This window comes from Chenopodium quinoa, unplaced genomic scaffold, assembly GCF_001683475.1.
Source record: "Chenopodium quinoa cultivar QQ74 unplaced genomic scaffold, ASM168347v1, whole genome shotgun sequence".
Lineage (NCBI taxonomy): Eukaryota > Viridiplantae > Streptophyta > Magnoliopsida > Caryophyllales > Amaranthaceae > Chenopodium > Chenopodium quinoa.
In genome coordinates this window covers 1,391,564-1,414,470 of record NW_018745546.1, presented here as the reverse complement: position 1 = coordinate 1,414,470, position 22,907 = coordinate 1,391,564, and the positions used below count along the sequence as shown (strand labels likewise).

Below are 22,907 nucleotides of genomic sequence, written 5' to 3'. Positions count from 1 at the left end.
CATTGTTTTAAACACACGAGAGTGTAAGATGGAGGACATTGTTCACAAATAAAGGGGTTGGTTGGAGAGCGATCGAGTACATATTTTACTCGCCACATAAATGAGAGTTGAGTGTGTAAGCACTAGTCTTGAATTCTATATGCTCCTGTGGTTTGCTTTGCTTGACAATTGTTGGGGATGAAGGATAATTAGATGTATGAGATTGATTGAGATTGAAGCATGTTCATTAGATTTATCTTGAATCGTTTGTGCTTGATTTTGTTTATTGGGATGAGGCATGTTTTATATGTTCATTGATGAGCTCTTTGCTTAGGGACAAGCAAAGGTTTGGCTTGGGGGAGTTTGATATGTCCAATTTATATAGTGTTTTACCCTCGTCCCATGGTCATAATTAGTAGTGTTTTTGGCTCTTTAGGGCCACTTTTATTACTAATTGGTGTTTTCTAGTGTTTTCGTAGTTTTAGTTGAGTTTTACAGGAAATTGCACTTTTGGAGCATTTTCCTGGGTTTTCATGGATCAATTACGGAAGCTAGAAGGACACGACCACTCTTGAAGCCCAGGATCGGTGAGAGCTGGTGATTAAGGGCTCAATATGAGATACCGGGGCTATTGGATCAATTAATCAAGACACGATGAGGAAACCTAGATTGGGCCGAGGAATTGAGCCCAATCGAGCGCGTGTTTTTCTTAGAGCTGATTAGATTAGTTTTAACTTTTGTTTTGAGGAATTCTTAAGTACGAATTATGTACGTAAATTCTAATTACCTTATTCTTTAGATTTTCTCTCTCTCTCTACTTAGTATATTTTCTCTCTCTTAAATTCTCTCTCAACTTTTGTTCTTAATTACTTTGATTAATCCGGATTTCTTTTGGTAACAATTTCATCACTTTTAATTTCAGTTATTTTATTTACTTCATTGATTATATTTTGCTATATTTATTTGATTAGTTTAATTATGATGATGCTTAAGTAGTTGTATTTCTAGGGTTTATGAGAATCTAATTAATGATATGAAGGGGTAATTTTGTGATTGTTAATTATCAATGCTTGGTTAATTTCCTATTGATTGATTTAATGCTATGCAATTAGGTTTGGCCAGATTTAATTGTATGAGTTTAGCAATATTAATTCGAGATTCGATAGATGAGAATTGATGTTTAGGCTTAGTTTCAATAGGCGGATTAATTTATAAATGGTAAAGTCGAGAATCGACAGATGAGATTTAATACCGGTAAATTAACTCTGTGATTATAATACGTAGCGAAAGCCCTTTATAATCTTATTAATCAATGCTTGATGATTGCTTATTATGATTTGCCCTGGAATATTGTTTATTAGTGAACCTATGCCCTAGGTCTTTTTTTATTTAATTTCTCCCTATTTTATTTCTTTCGACCTTATTCTTCGTAATATTGTTACACCCCTTAACGATCCAGGAGATCGTCAACTCCAAAAGTTCTGGAACCATGACTGGTAGTTCAGGGATGAAGGTACAAATCCAACATAATAGAAATTAAACTTACCCTAATTATAGGCTTCTACTTTATTCTGATCATATTCCTGTGCACTTTCTGACTAACATGCAATCAATAGGTTTAACCCTAAACTTGTTTATCTATGTTGGTTAAAAATTAATGTACAAACAAACCTATTATTGGCGATCACTTGAATTATAATCATATTAACCCTAAACAAGATTATTAATTATCTTATTAAGCGTGATTACAAGTACCAATTCCCTTTAAACATGCATAAAAGGTGTGATCAAACAATAAAAATAAATATAATCAAGCAACATAATAATAATCAAAATAATAAAAATAATAATAAACATCGTAATAATAAACATCATAATAATAAACCTGATAATAATAAACATGTTCATGTTAAAGCATATTATTAATAGCAAGATCCTAGGTATGATACTAACAATATTAATAACAAACCCTAGCATGATACTAAACAATAAAAATCAAATATATAGCCCTAACATGATACTAACATGAATAAATATCAGGAAGAATATAAAAGGCATCATACTTTTAATCATACTTGATATTAGAATTTTTTAGTTGTTACCCTAAACATGATACTAGGAAGATCAAAACACCCTAACATAACGCTAGGAATTAAAATAACAACCAAAGCATGATTTCTACATCATAATATCAATAAAAACCATTAAAGCACTTACTTAGATGCCTCGTATCTCTTTCTAATAACAAAATACACGCGTTAGTAACTTCAAGGAAAATATAAAACAAACAATTAAATTAAATAATTGAAAGAAAGATTAGGGACCAAATCCTCAGAAATTAAAACCTTTCATGTCTAGGACGTAGGCAACTTCTAACAATGCTAGGTGTTTCTTGGTCTTGAGAATGCGGAATTTTGTGTAAAAAAAAGAGTTGGTTTAGAAAAAAGAGAAAAGGAGAAGAGAATTAGAGAGTATAAGAATTGATGAGAGTTGGTGATTGTTGGTGATGAAAAACGGAGATTTTAGGAGGCTATTTATAGAGAAAATCAGCCAAAAAGATAGTAAAACATATCAGAGTTTCGACGTGAAAAAAAGAAGTTAACGCCAGGCGCTGAACATTAGCGCTAGGCGCCAGGCTTTAGCGCCAGGCGCTAATGTCTGGCATTAGGCGCTAATTACCTTTTCAACGTGTTTTCTAAATTCAGATAAAACTTAGCCGTACATAAGGAAAAAATCGTATTTTCCTTAAAAACACTCTTTTACTCTGATTAAAACTCTAAAAAGTCAACAAAAGTCAATTTATCAATGCTAATTGAATTGGGAATGAAAAGAACCTTCTAGAAGAATCTAGAAGACTAAAACCATTCCTAATTGCATTGGGAATGATAAATCCATATTAGGCCCTCCTCTAGATCATTGGGCCGCATATAAGGCTCAAACCGGACCCAGTTTAGTAATTTGGCTATAACTTCCTCATTATTCATCAGAATTGGGCTTATAATATATCGTTGAAAAGCTCTTTTCAAGCCCCATACAACTACACATTACTGGACCCATTTTATGGACTAACCAAACTGGATTGTCTGTTTCCTTAAAATAGGTTTTCAAAAACAGAAAAAGAAAAGAAAAGAAATTAAAACTATCCGCAACACTAGACTTTCCACACTTTCACTTCATTCGATTATGATTCGAAGTGAGGTACTCATCACCGGTTTTGGTTTTAAGGAGACACAAATGGGTGTCTACACATGGTGAGGAAAGAAGTCAAGCGGCAGCCGCCGAAGTTCAAAAGTTATTAAACTTTGGGTTCATTCGGCCATGTAGCTTCCCCGAATGGGTTGCGAACGTTGTGCTTGTAAAGAAGCCAATTGGCACCTGGCGCATGTGTGTAGATTACACTGACTTGAACAGAGCATGTCCGAAGGATAGTTATCCAATTCCAAAGATCAAGAGTCTGGTCGACTCTACATCCGAACATGCCCTGATGAGTTTTATGGACGCCTATTCAGGATTTCATCAGATTCACCTATGGAAAAAGGATCAATAAAATACAACATTTGTCACTGATCAGGGGTTATTTTGTTACAATGTGATGCCGTATGGTTTGAAGAATGCGCCTGCTACTTTCCAACGAATGATTAATTCAGTCTTCACTGATCAAATTGGGAGGAATGTAGAGGCATACATTGATGATATGATAGTCAAATCCAAACAGCAGGCGGATCACCTATTTGACCTCCGAGAAACATTTGCCACACTCAGGCGGCACAAGGTCATGCTTAATCCAAAAAAGTATGTCTTTGGTGTTGAGTCTGGGAAGTTTCTCGGATTCTTGATTGACCAAAGGAGGACAGAGGCCAACCCTGAAAAAATACAGGCGGTAATCGACATGTAGTCGCCCCGTTCTGTAAAGGAAGTTCAAAAACTAACAGGTTGTCTGGCAGCTCTGGGAAGATTTCTCAGTCGATCAGGTGACAAGTGCCTCTATTTCTTCCAGGCAATCAGGAAGAAGAATAGATTTGAATGGGGGGATGATGCTGAAGCCGCCTTCCAAAAGCTGAAAACGCATCTGCACTCTTTTCCAAGGTTGGTCAGTCCCTTGCCCAAAGAGGTGCTCTATATGTATTTAGGAGTTTTAGATCATGCCCTCAGTGTTGTACTCTTAGCTGAAAGAGACAGCATCCAGCTCTTGGTCTACTTCATTATCCACGTTCTTAGAAACGAATAGCTTCGGTACCCCATGGTTGAAAAATTTGGTCTCGCCCTTTTCATGGCTGTCAAGAAGTTGAAACCATACTTCTTGGCACATCCGGTCACGTTCTACACTGACCAACCGATCAAGCAGCCAATGACAACCCTGGAGTCTTCTAGACGAATGCTTAAATGGGCTATTGAACTATAGGGACTTGAAAGCGCTTTCGAACCAAGGAAGGCAATAAAGGGGCAAGCATTTGCCGACTTTATTGTTGAAATGACAAGGCCAACTGAGCCGGATTATATCAATCACGTTTAGAAAGTGTATGTGGACGGAAGCTCCACGATGAACGGCTGTGGTGCAGGCGTAATTTGTCAGTTTCTTGAGGAGGACAAATATGAATATGCACTACAGTTCAAGTTCCAGTCCTCAAACAATAAGGCCGAGTATGAAGCTTTGTTAGCCGGCATTCGAATGAGCAAGGCAGCAGGGGAAACAAGAATTGACGCCTGCTTTGACTCTCAATTGGTCATACGTCAATACAATGGTGTCTATGAAGCTCCCCATCCGGTTATGATCAAATACTTGCAAGCGGTCAAGGCTGAAGTTGGGACACTAGAAGACTTCAAGTTAAGCCAAGTGCCCAGATCAAAAAATAATCAGGCGGATGCTCTATCCAAACTGGCCTCATCCGCCTCCTGTGAAACGCCTCGGTCAGTCTTCTAGGAAGTCATGGAAAAGAAAAGTATATCTGATGAATACCCCATTGGAGTACTTGACCGAAGCTTATCCTGGATGGATAACATCTGGGCATACCTAACAGACGGCACCCTCCCAAATTCACCTCAGGAGGCAGCCGTGCTGAAAAAACGGGCTGCAAACTTTGAGATAAGGCAAGGAGAGCTCTTCAAAGCAAGTTTCATGAAGCCTTTTTTGAAGTGTGTGACCCCAGAAAAGGGGCAAGAAATCCTCGAAGAATTGCATGCCGGATACTGCGCCTCTCATATAGGCGGTAGATCCTTAACTGTCAGGGCAAGGTGACATTACTTCTGGCCGACCCTAGAGTCGGATGCTATGGAGATGGTTAAAAAATGTGACAAGTGTCAAAAGTTTGGCAAGCTGATCCTTCGTCCTGCCACTGACCTGACGGCCATTCACAGTCCTATGTCGTTTGCTAAATGGGGCATGGACATTCTAGGACCATATACGACTGCTCCAGGCGGCAGGCGCTACATCTTAGTGGTTGTGGATTACTTTACCAAATGGGTAGAGGCAGAGGCGGTCAAAAACATCAAGATAAAGGACGTGATTTCCTTCATCTAGAAGACTTGGTGTCTATGTCTATGGTTTTTTTACAATGGTCCTCAGTTCGAGACTCATAACCAGAAGACTTGGTTAGGAGATCAGGGGATCTCCAATTATTTTGCATTAGTCGGCCGACCCCAAGCATACGGCCAAGTTGAAGCCTTCAACAAATTAATCTCAGAAGGCATTAAAAAGAAAATTGAGAGAGATGGCGGCCTATGGGCGGATGAATTACCACAAGTCCTGTGGGCCATTAGAACAACTGTAAAAGGGGCGATTGGAGAAACCCCATTCCTCATGGTGTACAGGGCAGAAGTTGTCTTGCTTATTGAACACTATGAGCCGACTCTTCGGATTATGCTATATAAGGAAGAGACGAATTGGGAGGCCATGCACTTGGCATTGGATTCACTCCCACAGCGCAGGGGCAATGTTGCCTTGCGCCATGAGATCTACCGTAAGAGAATGACTCGAGCGTACAACAAAAGGGTACACTAGCGTCCTTTAAAAGTTGGGGACTTTGTGTTACGAAAAATGGAGGCAGTTGGTAGGGCAAATGAACAAGGGAAGTTAACCCCAAATTGGAAAGGCCCCTACTGAATCTATGAAGAAGTAAGAGGCGGCACCTACCACCTGGAAACACCAGACGGCAAGAGGCTGCCTAGAACCTGGAATGTAGATAACTTAAAGAAGTATTACTTCTGAAATTTTGTAAAGTTTTTTTACTTGTTAATGAAATTTTGCCTTCATTTCATAGTTGTCTTTATTTTCTTTTCTTTATTTTGAGCACTGGCTGCACAAAGTACAGAAAGACCAAGCTCATAACAATGAAGGATGCCGCCTGCACTATGTGCTTGCGGATCCTACTTACCCCCTATGGTACCGACTGCACAATGTGCAGGCGGACCAAAATTTTTAATAGCGACGTTGGAGTATTTCCTGCACAATGTGCAGACGGCTAACGCCGAGATTCTGCGAGCTACCGCCTGCCCGCAGACGGCTAAGCACATTCTTAATTAAAATATAATTTCGGGATCGTCTGCCCCAACAGTAGACGCCCAAAAAAAAAAAAAAAAAGACTGCACCAAAGCAGTCGGTCTTTAACTTATCCCTAAGCTAAGTCAATAACTTAGTAGCTAAACGTCCAAATGACGAGAGGCCAATGGTCGGATGAAAAAATAAGCTTTTAACTTAGTTATATTTTATTTTAAGCTAAGTTAATGACTTAGTGGCTATTCAATTTCTTAACCGAGGCCAATGGCCGGATGAATTTTTTTTAAATAATCGTCTGCTCTAACATGAGTACGACTGTCTGCTCCAACATGAGTCAGGCAACCGGCAACGTCTATGCGGGCGAATTCGTTGAGGAGAAGCATCTCCCATTTGGGTGGCACATTGCTCTACGAAAACAACAAGCGACCCTACCAAAGGCGCTAAGGCAGCGCTCGCAGTTGTTTGATTTAATCTAACTTGAAATCTAAAAAGCGCCGAGTCTTCCGCCTGTTCTAGTACAGAAAGATGACGACCACTATTTCAGGATTAGAGGCTATCTTACCGTCTTTCCTTGCTATGGGGCAAGGCAGACGGACTAATATGTTCTTAATTGAAATGTTAAGTTAAAAAACTTAGCAATTTTTCCATATTACTGGAGGCCTTTGGCCGGATGCATTTATAGAACCTTTTACTCTATATGGCTGTCTGTCGCTTGGTTTGGGGAAATCAACAAAGTGATTGATTGACTCAGAAACCATTCATACTCTTTAAAGTATAAAAATTTCTAAGTCAATCAATCCATTGAACCGAAACCAAGCGACATCCGACCAGGGGCAAGAACGTTCACATACTATACAGGTTAAAATACTTAGCCAAAATTCTATGCATAAAAATTAGAAGCTTTGAAAATTTTAAAAGCATAAACACCAATATAAATAAAACCGGTAAAACAACCGGATGCTTCATAAATATACAGCCGTCAAAATTGACCACTGAAAATACTAACGGGCAGAGCCAGGAATCGTCAAATCACCCGACCCCCTGGTCGGTAAAAGATACATTAATTACTCGGCACGCAAGCCGGAAAACAGAGTACTTGTCCATTCGGCCGCTGAAAGAAAAAACATAAAGCTTAAAGATCAAGGGAGCTTCTCAGCATTGGCATCCGCCTTGTCCTCCGGCGCATGCTCCTTTGATTCCTCATCTCCCTCCTGACCATCCTCCTCGTCTCCAGAAGACGAGCCGCCAGACGAGCTGGACCCCTCGGAGGAATTCTTGGAAGCCGCCTTTTTCTCGGCTGCCTCTTGAGCTTCCCTGAGGAGTCGGGCAATGAACTCATCATTTTCCTTATAAAATTGGGCCTTCACAGTTTGATAATCGGCAGACAACTGAACAGATGCGCAGGCCGCACGCATGAGGACCTCATTATCGTCCATTATTTGTTTGACCAAGGCCTGTTTCTCCTCCTCCATCAAGGACCTATACTTAGTCCGGAGTTGGGTCTCCTGGTTGCTCAGCTGTCCTCGGAGTCTCTTGACCGTCTCCCCAAGGTTAGATGCCTTGGATTTTGCCTCCTTGAGAGTCTTTAACTTCTCCTCAAGGCCCTTGACATGCTCTTGAAGCTCCTTCACCCGCTACTTTGCTGCGTCCAAGTTCTGCTGGACTTACAGATTTGCTGACGCTTGGGAATACAACATATCAAGTGTCAGAATCTCATATTGAGCAATCTCACACTAAGCTTTTTCCAGAGTAGAGGCGGCCTGAGCATTCTTTGCCTTTACCTACCTAGTCTTCTCATTGAGTGGCCCTTTGAGACCACTCACGCGCAGCATAGCTTGTAGTCGTCCAAAACAAGGAAATTCATCAGAAACCATTCGACAAAAAATATTAACCAAGTTATAAGAAGAAGTTTTACTTCGCAAAGAAGCACCAGAATGCCATCAAGGTCAAGGATGCCGATTTCTCTAACGGCAGCCTTGTCCTCAGGATCAAGCGTCCTGACCATCCGTCTGGCCATCTAGAGGATAATTGGCCTCACTAGGGCATCTATCAATACAAATACAGCTAAGTTAAGACTTTGAACAAGGTTGCACTTCATGAAGCGCATGGTCGGATGGTCAGATGATTTACCTCCTTCTCCCCCTGCGGCTTTGCTGCCGCCTGCTGTGCCGCCGGCAATGGTGAATGGCTGTTTTCCACTCTGCGACACTCGTTGTTGAGCGTCCGGCTTTGTTGGATTTTGGGTGTGGGAAAAGAGGTGCCCGTTAGGCTTAGTGGCGACGTGTTTCCTGCGATTCTGGGAAACATCGCCAGCCGACTGCTTGCGCAGTTTGGGGTCCGGTAGAGAAGAGAGAGCAGGCTTTGATGAGCCACCCTGAAAATAATTCTAATTATGAGTATTTGAGACACAATATATTAAGTATTTCATTGAAGAAATTTTGCAAGAGCTGAACAGTATAGGAGTGCCGCCTATCGGCTGTTCATCTGCCTACTTGAGGTTTGAGCGATAGAAAGCGGCAGAGGTAGCTGGCTTCTTGTGAGAGGGAAGCTTGGCCATTGCTTTGTCTGCAACAAACAACAAAAAGAGTTTGCAATGAAATAAATAAGTAATAAAATGGTAGCAAAGCTAATAAATTCATGTGGTCAGCTACCTCTCGACATCTCAGTACTAAGGCCGCAGGCGACCAAGTACCTCCCGTCCAAGAGCCACTCGAATCTGGGAATATAGCTTTGGGGGGTGACTTCCTTGACCCCGTCTTGTTTTTCGTTCGGACGGCCACAGTAAAAAGGTCCTGATAAAAAATGTCCTCTTGTGCCCTCCTGGGAACAGGCGGAAGGGCTTTCTTCCCAGCCAAGAGGAGCGGATACAGGGTCCAACGGTTGTACCTCTTGTTTCTTTGGAGGTCTGGGGAAGAGACTATGTAAAATTTAGTTCTCCAATCCTTCCATTTGTCCTCTTTCCCCAGCATCATCATATAATGGGTGTGGCTGGTCAGAGTAAACAAGCCGATCCTGCTTGGATTGGGAGTCCTGCTCAAGTAATGCATGTGAGCAAACGCCTCGAAGCTGGGCACCACCTCTAGCATCTCACAGGCGGCAATGTAGCCTAAAATGTTGACCCAAGAATTGGGGGCTAGTTGCCAGATACCCAGCTGATATCCGTCCAAAATCCTCTCCACAGCCGGATGAAGAGGGAAGCAAAGTTCTGCCTGGATGGCTGCTTCGTAGCAGCCAAAGCACTGGTCACCATAGCAGGCCATCTCAGGCCAGGTGACCGTGTCAATAACATCCTTCACGGACAGAAGAAACCCATGTCCCATGAAATGGGTAGAAAGAAATTTAGGAAGATCATCCTTCATGATCTTCCGCCTGCCTTTTGGGACAAGCAGATAATAAGGTGCATGTTCATGCCGCCTGGAAGCAGACTGATCCTCCCAGCTCTCTCCCTTCTCAATGAAGAGGGACTCTCTGGCAGCTTGAAGGTTTGAATGCGCCTCCTCCGAGTCAAAGGGGCGCAGTTGGAAGATGAAGACGCAGAGTCATTATCAGAGCTCTCTTCAGAGCTGGGGGCCCGCTAGCTGGAACTAGCAGTGTCCTCCCCCTGCTCATCATCTGGCACTGATCCACTCAACACGGGGTTCTCATATTCTTCATCACACTCCTCCAAGAATGTGTCATTGGGAGTGCTGACAGTGCTAGGGGGTTCCCTACTTATTTCCGAGACAGTCGCTCTAATGGAGCTGTTAGAAAAGACACTCTCACTGTCTGAATGGTACCAAGAACCATCCGTCCTATATTTCCTTGTCGTCTGCTTTGTTCTAGCCATTGTTTCCTTCAAAGGCACAGACACTGTCGGATTTGGAGATGTACTTAAAAGAAAGTTCTCGAACGAGCATTCGGCACTCCTAGTTCTAGATTCAGCTGTCCCCGGTGACCGGCTGATCGCTAATCTAGGCCGTGCCGGGTGCGTTTGGGAACCATTTTTTATAAAGAAAAAATGCAAAGAAATAAGTAAAGAAGGGATCAGGCGGTTACCTTAGAAGAAGGTAAAAAGAGTCGTTGGTCTGGGGCGTCTGGTTGAGCAGGCGAACTAAGAGGGTCGACTTTCGGATGCTGAAGAAGTCAAAGTCTTTACAAGTCAAATTCAAAGATTCTCCCAAAGATTCACGCAAATGTGAATGCAAGGTAAGTCAACCTCTCTATTTATAGAGGGGGTAAAATGTTCATGGTAAAACCCTAGAACTAAGTGAACATTAAAAGGTAACTTTTAGGCCATTCATAGCCTAACACCTGTCACGGGCATCATGTGCCAAGCACGTGACCCTTGTGAGGGGAAAATGTTTTGGGTATTTTATACCCTGCAAAGTGGCCCAATCAGAACCTGACACATGTCACTGGAAGGGGCGCCACCTTGGGCCTTCCAGATGGTGACACGTGTCAGACAGATACAACCCTAATCTGGGGTATTTGATGATCCCAAGTGAACCAATAAGAGAGCGACACGGGTTTCCCTGAGAGACGCCCAAATGGCCTCTTAGGATGAGCGACACGTGTCACTCATATATCGTCTCTGAAATGGCGGCCTTCAAGGCCCAAACTTTGAGGTCGCCGCAAAACGGCGTGCCCTAATCCCTAGGTCATCAAACCCTAGGGAAGACACACTTCCCAAGGTCCCTATAAATAGGGACATTCCCCTCATTTATGGGGACACGTTACATAATTATTGCAATTATTACTGAGCTGTCGTTCTCAAGAAACAGACAGCACCTGAGCATGGAATCCGAGCAGATAACTTAATTCCCGCACGTTTTATTCCGAACACTTTACTAACTTAATCTTCGGAGGCGGACCACCGACCATCCGGCGGTCCGTTTATTGTGCAGGTACTGGCAACCTTGTGAATCCAATCTTGAGCTGTAACTCTCCAGAGGGACACGAAAAACCCCGAAACACAAAGGGCAACAGCAGATTCTACAACTGAAGTAGAATAGTTGGTAGCTTCTAAAGCAGCTAAGGATGCAATTTGGATTCGCAAATTCGTTGGTGAACTAGATGTTATACCCTCCATCAAGGTCCAATAGATCTGTTTTGTGATAACAATGGAGCTATTGCTTTGACCTTGTCAAAAGGCGATTTCACATGATAAGGGAATGGTAGTCCGAGGGTGAAATCAGAATTTGTAAGGCTTGAAAGGACGACAATGATGCCGATCCACTCAATCAATCCTTGCCACAAGTGAAACACAACAAGCATGTTGAGGCAATGGGAATCAGGCACGTTGGAGATTAGCTTTGATTTCCCTAGTTATGTTTTTTTATTAATTTTGGATATTTTAATGAAAAACACTATGCTGAACTATTCAATTTTTGGAGTAATTTAAATTTTATGCAATATTTTTTTTTATCAATCCATTTATATTTAATTGTGGTTTATAATTAAGTAATGAGTTCATTCAATTTTGAGAATATTCAAAATAGGGAATCAAGACAATGTTTTGGATAAAGAAATAACTATTAAGTGAATGTTGAATATTATAATCGTAATATTCCTAATCAAAGTCATTCAAATGTTGGACGATTAATGACCACTTGAGATTATTGTGTAGTATGATTTATAGCACCGTTTTTTGGCTACAAGGACATGATTGTCATAAAACATTTGCATGAGTATTGATTTAGAACCATACTAGATCGACCTATGAGAATACTTTAATAGATTAAAAATTTTAAGTATATTTCTCATAATGGCTATCGGAACCTCTTCCTCGACCATAAGTAATAGTTGCATCATCATTAGGAAAATTTGTGAGAAATTTGATATTAAACAAAAAAGGTGGCTAGGACCTTAATTTGAAAAAATTATGAGATACGAGTTTTTGACAAGTCTGACCATTGACAAAAAACTTCAAGTGTTGACTATCATGTGTCATGCAAGTGACATTAAAAAAACCCTCCATTTCTTTCGCCAGCCCCTTCCCATACGTCGTTAGCCCCTTCCTTCCCCCCCCCCCCCCCACCCCCCCACCCCCACCCCCAAGGCTAGGATGGTTTTGTTTAGGGGTTTCTAGTTGGTGGGAGGGTTTATTTTAGAGTGGTTAAGGTTTTCCTTGGTGGTAGTTTGTGGTGAGGGCTAGGGTGTGGCGAATCTTAGGTGGTAGTGCTTAGTATTTTGATGGTTCGGTGGAGGGGTAATAAGGAGGGGAAGGAGGAGAAAAGAGAATGATGTTTCCATGGTGATGCAAGAGCATCAACACCACTTTTGGGCCATATACGATTAATGTTGACTTGATCAAAATAGAATAATATTTAGGCTCGTACGAATTATTTGGATGATATTCCTAACTTGGATGTGGCTTAGTTTGTTTAATTTTTAGGAAGTTGATTTTATTATTAATCCGGACCTTTTATTTTGTAAGATTTAGACTTAATGAGATTTAGGGTTTGCTTCATTTATAAAAGAAGTTATTTAATGATATACAACATAGACTTTGTTAATTATTGAAAAATATGAGAGTTTCTCCATGTTAAGCTCTTTGTGATCTTTCCTCTGTGGTAAAAACTCAATCTGTATCAACTTTGTAATTGATAGATTAAATCCTTGTTTCTCTAGATTTTTGTGACTAGTGAATCAAGTTATTTTGCTAGATAATCTTACTTTGTATTTGATTATTTTAACCTAATGTCTAGATCTTGATCCAAGATCATATCATTATTTAATTTTGAACTCTAAAACTCACAAAATTTGTCAAAAATAGATCTTTGTTTTTTATTTCTTATTACATGGTGTAGGGGAATGACGAGGAGAGAGAATACGAGTTTTTTAACGTCATGTGTGTATCACATCATAAGTCACTAAATAGGTCATTTCTCACAAATTACTCCGTATTTGTTTGGCACTTGACATGTTACCCGCCCAAAAGCAGAGATTTTCACGTTATTTTGCACGTTATTATTAATTGGCCTATGAATGGCTACGAGATTATAATTCTTGCTTTTATTTGTTCTCGAGTTTTAAGCTTTGTACACCATTTCTATTTCACATGAGCGTTGAGTACACGTCTCTGAATTAAGTAGATATACCAATATATACGCAGTTCAATAAATGTGAATATCTCTTGTACAAGATCATGCAAGCACACCATATCAAAAAATTACAATGAATCAAACTAGATATTGTTGGCGTTTATATTATGATACATATTGAACAATACCAAGATAATATAGTTGGTGGATTTTCCAATCATGCGTCCTCTTAGATGCCTTGTTCATTGCATGCTTGCAATGTCGGCTGAAATTCGTGTAATGGATGGATGGATCACTTCCAGTTAGGCCACCTGATTGAATTTGTTGATCTATTCTTTGCACCTGAGGAGCCAATACTTCCTGGAGCATTGTACCATATCCTCACCAACTGCATGATGGAAAACAGTTTGTTAGGACACATTTGGCAAATAATAATCAAAACTGGTAAACAAAGAATCTTTCCGTAACTCAGACAAGAGAAGAAAGAGCATGACTAATCAAACTTATCTACCCACACAAACCTTAATTACCTGAAGCACAAAAAACAAACCAGCACAAATTGTTATAGATATTCCCTCCTTTCTCTTTTTTTCTTCTTATTTATTGTATCAACAGAAATTAAAGAAAGCGGAAAGTTAGTGAAAAGTGGTTCCCTTTCACTTTTCAAGTTGGAAAAATAATTTATCAACAAATATGCGTATTATCAATTACTATAAATGGAACCATATGGTGGGGGTGAAGCCATAAAGGAGAGAAAAATGGAGAGTTTTCTTTACTATAAATGAAATAAAGCAAAAGCACGAAAACAAAAAACCTATTGATGGCCCGTCAAAAATAAATAAATAAATAAACACATACATAGATGAAGGTAGGAAGATAAAAAGAGAATAAAGGGAGAAGAATACATGGAGAAAGTAGAGAATAAATATGATACTAACATACAAGACTTCAAAAAAAAAAATATTTACCTATCCCTACCTTAAAAAAAGTTTGAAAAACCTTATAAATAGTGCATGGACAATTATATTCTTAAAATTATTCTTTTACATATTCGCAGTTCAAAAGCCTTAAAATTGTCTCTTAAAATTCCTTAAAATAATTTAAGATATTAAGTATATTTCAATATTTAAAACAACCTTGCTCTTTTCATTTTCCTATATAGAATTTATCTTTTTATTGTTTAATCACTAAATCAAAATAGCTCAATTAAAGTTTTGAACATTGTACAATTACACAACATCCAACACATTTATCGTCTATACGAAAATACTTAAATAATACTACCAAGACAGGCATAGGTCATAGAGGCCATCGAAGAAAAATTCTTCTATAAGGGTTAGCCATACCACACGCATCGAGCGCGTTAGAATCCCTAGTTAATAAAAAGAGTTAAGGCAAGATGAAGAAAAACGGCTACAAAAAATTAAGTATGAGTCTTCCAACATACCCCTGCTATGTTAACGCTATCACCTTCCTTCACACCCCGATCAATCAGAGATTTATTAACACCACAAGCCTTAAGAACATGTTGGAACCTTTTCTCAGAATCCACATACCTGTTACAAAACAGTGTAAGGAAAGGAACGGTTTGCAATTTTACACAACTTAGAGGTAGAACAATGGGCATCCACCTGATGATTTAGGCAATACCCAACTGATTGAAAATCTTAAGATTTTAAAAGAAAAGGTAAAGAAAACGATCAAATTAAAATAGTCTCTATCTCTTGTACAAACTGATAACATGCAAGTGATAAAACAACAATAAGAAAAAAAATAATCATGGCAAATAATCCAAAGCAACAATGTTACCCAAATAATGCCCTATTCTTTTCACCTAATTTTCACAATATTGTAAAAATATTCTTATTGATTGAACTACTACTTCGTATTAAAGATTGTGATATTTAGTGATTAAACTGATATTCCCTGATCAAACCTATCTTTAATCAATTCAGCCTTATTTTTATTAGTTTCACTGATTCTAACATGTTATTACTGATTTACTAGGTATACATATTTCTTAAATCAAGGTACTACTTTTACACAATAATACTATATTGTATTGATTCAAAATTACTATTACTGATTCAAAACATATATATTAATATAAACTGATTTATGCTAAACATTGTACATTTCAGATGAAGATAACAAAGCCTCAAAGCCCAGTAACTAGCTTTATTCCCTTGGCCAACTTGAATTTTTCTAAACATCCATATCCTATTTGATTGTTCAGATCTTCAGGACTTTAAGGAGCACCTCCTTGGTACCATATTAGATGCAAAAAATTGACTTTCCTATCAACCAGTATATAATTCTCAGTAGATCCAAAAAAATGTAGCTTTAAGGAGCACCTCCTTGGTACCATATTAGATGCTCCAACAGTCTTAAATTTAAACTCTAGGTACTTTCAGGCCTAGGAATGTTACACATGACTTCCTCAAAGATATCTCCGATCATGTGTAAGATGCGAAAGTAAGGCAGAATAGTGCGTGTAATAGAATCATTACAAGTTTAAATTAAATAAATAGATGCAAGTATTGTAAACATATTGCCAATTAGTCATTTGAACTAACCGCTCCAATCCATCACCAACCACATGCCACGTCTTTGAGCTACTATCATGAGTAATCTCAAAATCATTTATAGGGACAGCTCGTTTCTTCTTTATCTCCTCAGCCACATGATTGAGATTGATAGGTGCAGCACAACCTGTAATATTGAGCACTATTCTGTAAATTAAATGCTAGGATTGATAAACAAGTAACAGTGGAAAAATATTTTAAAATTTTGTTCTCTCTTTGTTTGAGAATAAATAACAATCCGTGACTTTTTAATCTTTGACGGCTAGCTTTGATCAGTTGGTGTTAGTGAAGAAGATAAAATAATCGGCTATTTCACCAAATATCACTGGGCACTTTAAAAATTCACCAAATGCTAACTAGTTTTTAAAAAATTCACCGAGTGTCATTAATGACTAAATGGCAGTTAACTCCGTTAGTCATTTAGGCTAATTATGCCACATGGTGGCTTATGATTGGTTGCTTATCAAATTAGTAAATTAATTACTTAAGAAAAAACTTCAAAAAAAAATTAAAAAAAAAATTTAAAAAAAAAACCCCACCCACCATGACCAAGCCCCAACCACCATCTGTCACTGCCATCACCCTATCCCCGCCTCCAGCTAGTCCCCACCGCGGCGACCCAGCTCTGAACAACCATGCCGCCGACCCAGCTTAGCTGGCCCACGCTGACGACGCAAACCAGCCACCCTTCCCGCGATTCGTGAACTCTCTCTCCATCGAAAATACCTCAGTTCCCCTCCCCACCGCCGAACGACCAAAGCCCCCTCCACTCCCCACTGCTGGCGACCAATAATCCCTCCCCGCTCCGGCAAACCCAAACTTCCCCCCTTCCCCTCCCATCTCTACCCCCTAAACCACCTCGCTTAAACCCTAAAATCGAAAACCTTAAAATCGAAATTTAGGGTTTCGATTTTGGAGATTTCAATTTTGTGGTTTTAGTGTGTCGAGGATGGTGGTTTAAGGGGGATGAAAGTGGATGGAGATGGTAAAGGGGATGGGCGAATTAGCTTCGCCGGGGGCGGGCTGGGCGACGGTGGGAGGGGAGAGAGGTATTTTTAAAGTGGAGGGAGTGGTTTTAGGGTGGGGGAAGGTGGTTCTGGGAAAGAGATGGTGGCGATGGCATAGGATCAGGGGGAAGGGTGGCCGCCGATAGCGAAGAGGATATTGGCCTGGTCCCCGGTGGAGGTGGGGGCAAGGGGTTGGGCTGGCGTAGGGGTGGTGGTGCGGTGGGAGTGGCTGGGGTTAAGTTTTTTTTTATTTTAGTTTTTTGATAAATAAAATAATAAGAATAAAATGAACCAATAAGAATATGCCACGTGGCATATTTAGCCTAAATGACTAACGGAGTTAACTGTCGTTAGTCATTAATGGCACTTGGTGAATTTTTAAAAAACTCGGTGGCATTTGGTGAATTCTGAAAAGTCCGATGACATTTGGTGAATTTTTAAATTGTTCAGTGGCATTTAGTGAAATAGCCGTAAAATAATAGATTTACAAAATATAAAATATAAAATATAAAAAAAAAAAAAAAAGAAGAAAATAAAGAACTTTCACATATACTATTGACTTATACAGATTGATAGTCAAAGCAGACAAAAAGTTTAATATGGCCTGTCAACATTGGATGCAGCAAAAGAGCCCCTGATCGATCTAAGGATCTTGATCCACACATGTTTAATAAGCGAATGGCAGGGAAAGGGAACCTTAAACCTTGTTCTACAATCATCTTAGAAGGCTATTACAATATTGATATGACGGTAATTCAGAAAGAGGCAAATTAAAATCTCTCTAGTCTGCAGGCACATTCTTGTAAAGACAGCCAATGTGTTCTCTCTCTTCTTCAATGTTGAATATCTTTCAACTGTTCCCTCCTTTCCTTACTTTGTGTTCACTTAAGCAAGTTGTCTTACTTTATCTCTTTAAATTAATTATACAAAAAATTATTTGTCACTTTACACAATTCAACTGAGCTGATTTGCTTAGGTCTTCCCTTAAGATCTATGATTTGATAGCTTGAGAGGTGTAGCTTGGAACCAGCCATACTACTGTAACAAATCACTTTCACTATCACGTACCAAGTATATATTTCTAGTTAGCTTTAAAAACCAATAAAACTTAGGTTATGTTTTCAACAGCTGAAGGTGTTCTAATGTGAACATTGCAACCTCTGGTTTGGTATAAGGTTTGATCTAATCAACTTCTAGATTTAACTGAACATTGACTGTATTTTTATGCTGATATATAAGAGGAAATTATTAGGCAAGATCTTGTTAGATTCATTACTGTGTAATTTTCAATTATCAGATTTTAAGAATTTTTATTAATAAGAAATAATAGATATTTGGCAATAAGCAAATGAATAATAGATGTGATTCTTATAAGACATTAAGAATAGACAACAATTTTTAGGACCAAGGTGAAGAGTACATAACTTTAAATCATTTAACAATCATTTTGTCCCATAAATTCCCATTTTCCTTGGGCTCATAGTTTTAGGAGAGTTGATGGTAGGGCCTTATTGAGTGTAATTGAATGTAGGTGAATACAAAATAGTGGGCATTGTTTACTGTTTTCATTGAGGGACCATTTAAAATCATCCCAGGAAGGAAGAAAAATGGGAAATTTTACATGGTAGCCTTCAAGATTCTATTTGCTAGACCAAAAAAAAAAAAACATAATTTCTAGTGAACCCCAAGAATGGTATAATTCTATTTAGTGACTTTTTTCATCAAATGGTTAACCATTTTTTATTTTAGGATCAATTTTTAACCCTAAACCATGTTTTTGATTATTGATTTAGGTGAAAATTTGAAGAGTCTTGTGAATTTCTTTGATTCTAGCATTTTCTTTAAATGTTATAGCCAAAATAATTCATTTTGTGTCCTTAAAATAACTTATTTCATGTCTAATTTATAAAAAGGTCCAAACCAATTTAATTTGGTCCATAATCTGGGTCCAATAATTGTGTAGTTAGATGGGGCTTGAAAAGAGATTTTCAACGATATATTATAAACCCAAATCCGGGTTATAACGAGTAGATTATAGCCAAAATGCTAAATTGGACCCAAACCAAGTTTTATATGTGGACCCAATGATCATGTCGAGATTTCATTAATATTAATTATATTTTTAAAACCTGGAGGGTTGTTTTGAGTCCTAAATCCATACTAACCCTTAAATAATTTAACCTAAACCCTTATTAACTCACCACCACCACCTCACCATACGACCACCTCAATCACCCTTTATCCATCCTATGTCCCCAACCACCCATACCCTTCCCCTGCTACTCCCCCTCCGACCCCTCCAACCCCTAACCACCTGGCCCACCCTTCCCTAGCCGCTCCTCATCCCCGAAACCAACCCAAACCTACCCAACTCTGGCTTACTAAACAAGCTGATTGTTGCGTGGGTGAGGGTTTTGACTAGGTATTTTTCGGGTTGGCTGGAAATCAAAAAGGTTTTAGGTTGGGTTAGCCGGAAATTGAAAAGGTTTTATGGTGGGTTGGTAGAAAAATCAAAAAGGGATGCAAAGGGGTGGCGTGACGAGAAAGGTTGGCCGGGAACGTTTCGTAGGGGTCACGTGAGGTTGTTGTTTGTTTGGCGGGGATGAAAGGTGGTGGCAGCTGGAAAATGAAGTGGGGCATGAAGGGAGGTGGCTTGTAGTTATGGAGGAGGAAAGGGGAAAAAGAAAAATAAAAAAGTTTTTTTTTTTAAATAAAGGGTAGGTTAGGAAATTGACTATATTGAGTTAAAAGGTTAGCCATAATTTGTTGATTAAGCCCAATTTAATGAAATAAGGGCACTACATAGAGCTTTGCAAATCTTTAATGCCACTAGAAATTATGACATTTTTTTTTTTTTTGGTCTACCAAATAGAATTTATGAATCTTGAAAGCCACCATGTAAAATTTCCAAGAAAAATAAAGCAATCTCATAATTTGTGGACACGACTTGATGGAGAAATGGAAAGTTTATTGTGGGACAAGCATGGGGAGAAATGAAAATTGTTATGTGAGACAGGAGTATGGATGTATAATATTCTGATTCACTTAAGAAAGAATGGAGGAAGAATTATTTAAGACCATGAATTATTAAGAGCTAGTATGATATTAACAATGATGGCAAATCATTATACAAAGAATGTCCAATCAGGAATGTTAGAATGTGTTATGCTGAAGAAACTAATTGATTTTGGCGCCTTCTTTCTTTGTTCACTGATTTTGGAAAAAGGAATTGGCAAGTACCATAGCGGAAGAATATGGTATGATTCATTTTTTCTGGATAAAATAAAAGTTCACCACTAACAGGTTTAATCTTATTAAAAGCAACATAGAGAAATAACAAAAATTTACCTTCAGCTTCTTTGACAACCTCCTTAAATTTCTTTACGAGCTCGTAGGCAGCACAAACCACTTCATGTGTACCCTGGTTACTTATAGCACTCATACAGAAAGGTTGAATATCCTCGGCTAATAAATGTTCCCTAAAAACTTCCCATCTTTCAGAAGCTTCTGGAAGATCCATCTTGTTAAAAGCAACAAGATAAGGCTTTTCGGCAAGTTCAGGGTTAAACAATTCAAGCTCCAGGCGAATTGCATCAAATTCATATTCTGGCTGCGGAGATGAACCATCAACAACATGCACCTGAAGTAAAATGCAAACAGGCACTTGTGTCAGGAAATGTAGGATTAAACAGCTTAAGCTTACTCAACAAACATTAAAACATATAGTTTATTATAACCCTCGTACTTTGAATTCTTTAAGCTTTTTACAATGGAAACAAAAATGTAGTCATAACTAACATATTATTAATTAAACAGCCTCTTCTTTTTTGGGGGGATCATCATGTTCACATTTCTAAAATTGGGTTATGGGACCCCTAAGGTCCAGATCATGGGTTCAGGCCGTTCAACACGATAAGATGCTAAAGTAACCCATACTAGGATGCAAAAGTCTGAGAAAATATAGAAGTGAACTTCATTCGTAAGATGAAATGATTGAACAATGCCCAGATTAATATACTACACTAATATTCCTGATGTAAAAACATATAGTTTATTATAAGCAGCACATGGCTCATAACTTAGAAGATGCACGTATAGAAGAACCTAGCGGATTAGCAGGACAACAGTTCCCTATATTTTCCAGCAGTCAAAAGACATCACAGCTCAGATTTTAACTCATCAACATCAAGTTCCTATTGTGGAAGGTAAAAAGGCATTTCATAATCCAGATCTAGATCTTTCTCATAAGATAGGAATCTAATTATTCCTTTCTTCTTCATTCCAATTAAGTTCAGGAAACATCATTTTCACCAATTCAGAAAAGACATTGAGAGGTTCAACCATCTCTTCCTTACCAGCTAAATACAAAGTAAACTTATTGGTAATTGAAGTGTAGTACAAATTTAAAATTTATAGTTCCAACGGTCATTTGCTTTGTAACTCAAATTATCATGGCACCTCAAGTACTCATATCGGATTATGTGATATCCTTGATAGTCCGACATGGACAGGAACACTTGATAGCTCATTTCAGACCGAAGATACAATCCTTTTTTTTTCACTAACCCAGTGAGACACTTGGATGCGTACTCATGTTCGACATGGACATAACATTTGACAACTCATTTCAGACTAAAGATACAGATCATTTTTTTTACTAACCCAGTGAGACACATGGATGCATACTCATGTCCAACATGATGTGGTAACAAAGGTCAGCAATATATTATGTCAAACAATTGATTGTTATTTTATTGTTTTGAATCTAAAACTAAAATGCTAATAATTCATATACAAGGAAGATTTCACAAATTTCTTGTACCAGGACAGAACATCTTTCAGTATGTCGCAGAAACTCATGGCCTAAACCAAAACCTCGGTGTGCACCTTCAAGTAAACCTGGTAAATCAGCTACAATCATTGTAGAATCATAATCGAATGAAACTACACCAAGATTAGGAAGCAGTGTTGTAAAAGGGTAGTTTGCTATTTCTGGTCGAGCAGCACTTATCACGCTAAGAAATGTGGTTTTTCCAGCATTTGGAGCACCAATAATTCCAACATCAGCAACCAGCTTGAGCTCTAACTCCAACCATCTAATTGCAAAAATTCGTTAATCTCAATACTGATGCACTATGTTAAGCCACTAATCATATATATAAGTAGAAAAAGAAGAGAGTAAAAAACAGTAAATACTTCTAAGGACCAGCAATATACATTTTGCTACTGTATTATGGAAGAATATTTAGGCTTACATGGAATATTACATTGTTTACCAAAGTTTTATTATGTTACAAATCCCCTTTTGTTTTTACTAAGATTCCTATATTTCTAATGTTTGGCATGTAAATAACAGTGCTAGGTTGTATATATACTTAATTATTATATACAAGATTTCTGTGTCATTTCCAGTTAAGTTGAGAGGTTTAATCCAGATCCCTATAGGTCCTTGGTTGAGCATATTCCTGTACAAAACTATCCGATAATCCAATCTGCAACCGATCCGAATTTTTGGATATCCGATCCGAGTTTCATTTTGGATCGAATATCCGATCCGAAAAAGCGGATATCAAATGCGGATTTGGATATTAATTTTCAAAATTTCAAATATCCGATATCCGAAAGATATCCGAAATATAAAGCCTAAAATAGTTAAATATATATAAAATTTTTAAATTGTTCATATAAAATTAACCTTGTATTATTAACTTATTATAATATTCTTAATATATTTGATGATAATATTTATTGTAAAAGGACTACTATTTTATTAAAATATGTTGTACAACTTAGCGATAAAAAAAGGGTAAAATTGGTGAAA

General features: G+C 38.5%; 1 protein-coding gene across 1 annotated transcript; it reads right to left on the bottom strand.

Annotated features, from left to right (window-relative positions):
* Nucleotides 1-13,786: 13,786 nt before the first annotated feature.
* LOC110716186 (GTP-binding protein OBGC, chloroplastic-like) lies at nt 13,787-22,193 on the bottom strand (the record flags this gene model as incomplete). The annotated part of the gene is made up of 5 exons (XM_021894809.1): nt 13,787-13,882; nt 14,942-15,052; nt 16,049-16,206; nt 20,435-20,726; nt 21,909-22,193. Coding segments are annotated over 5 exons (942 nt in total), but the record flags the coding sequence as incomplete, so codon positions are not given.
* Between the last annotated feature and the right edge of the window lie 714 nt (nt 22,194-22,907).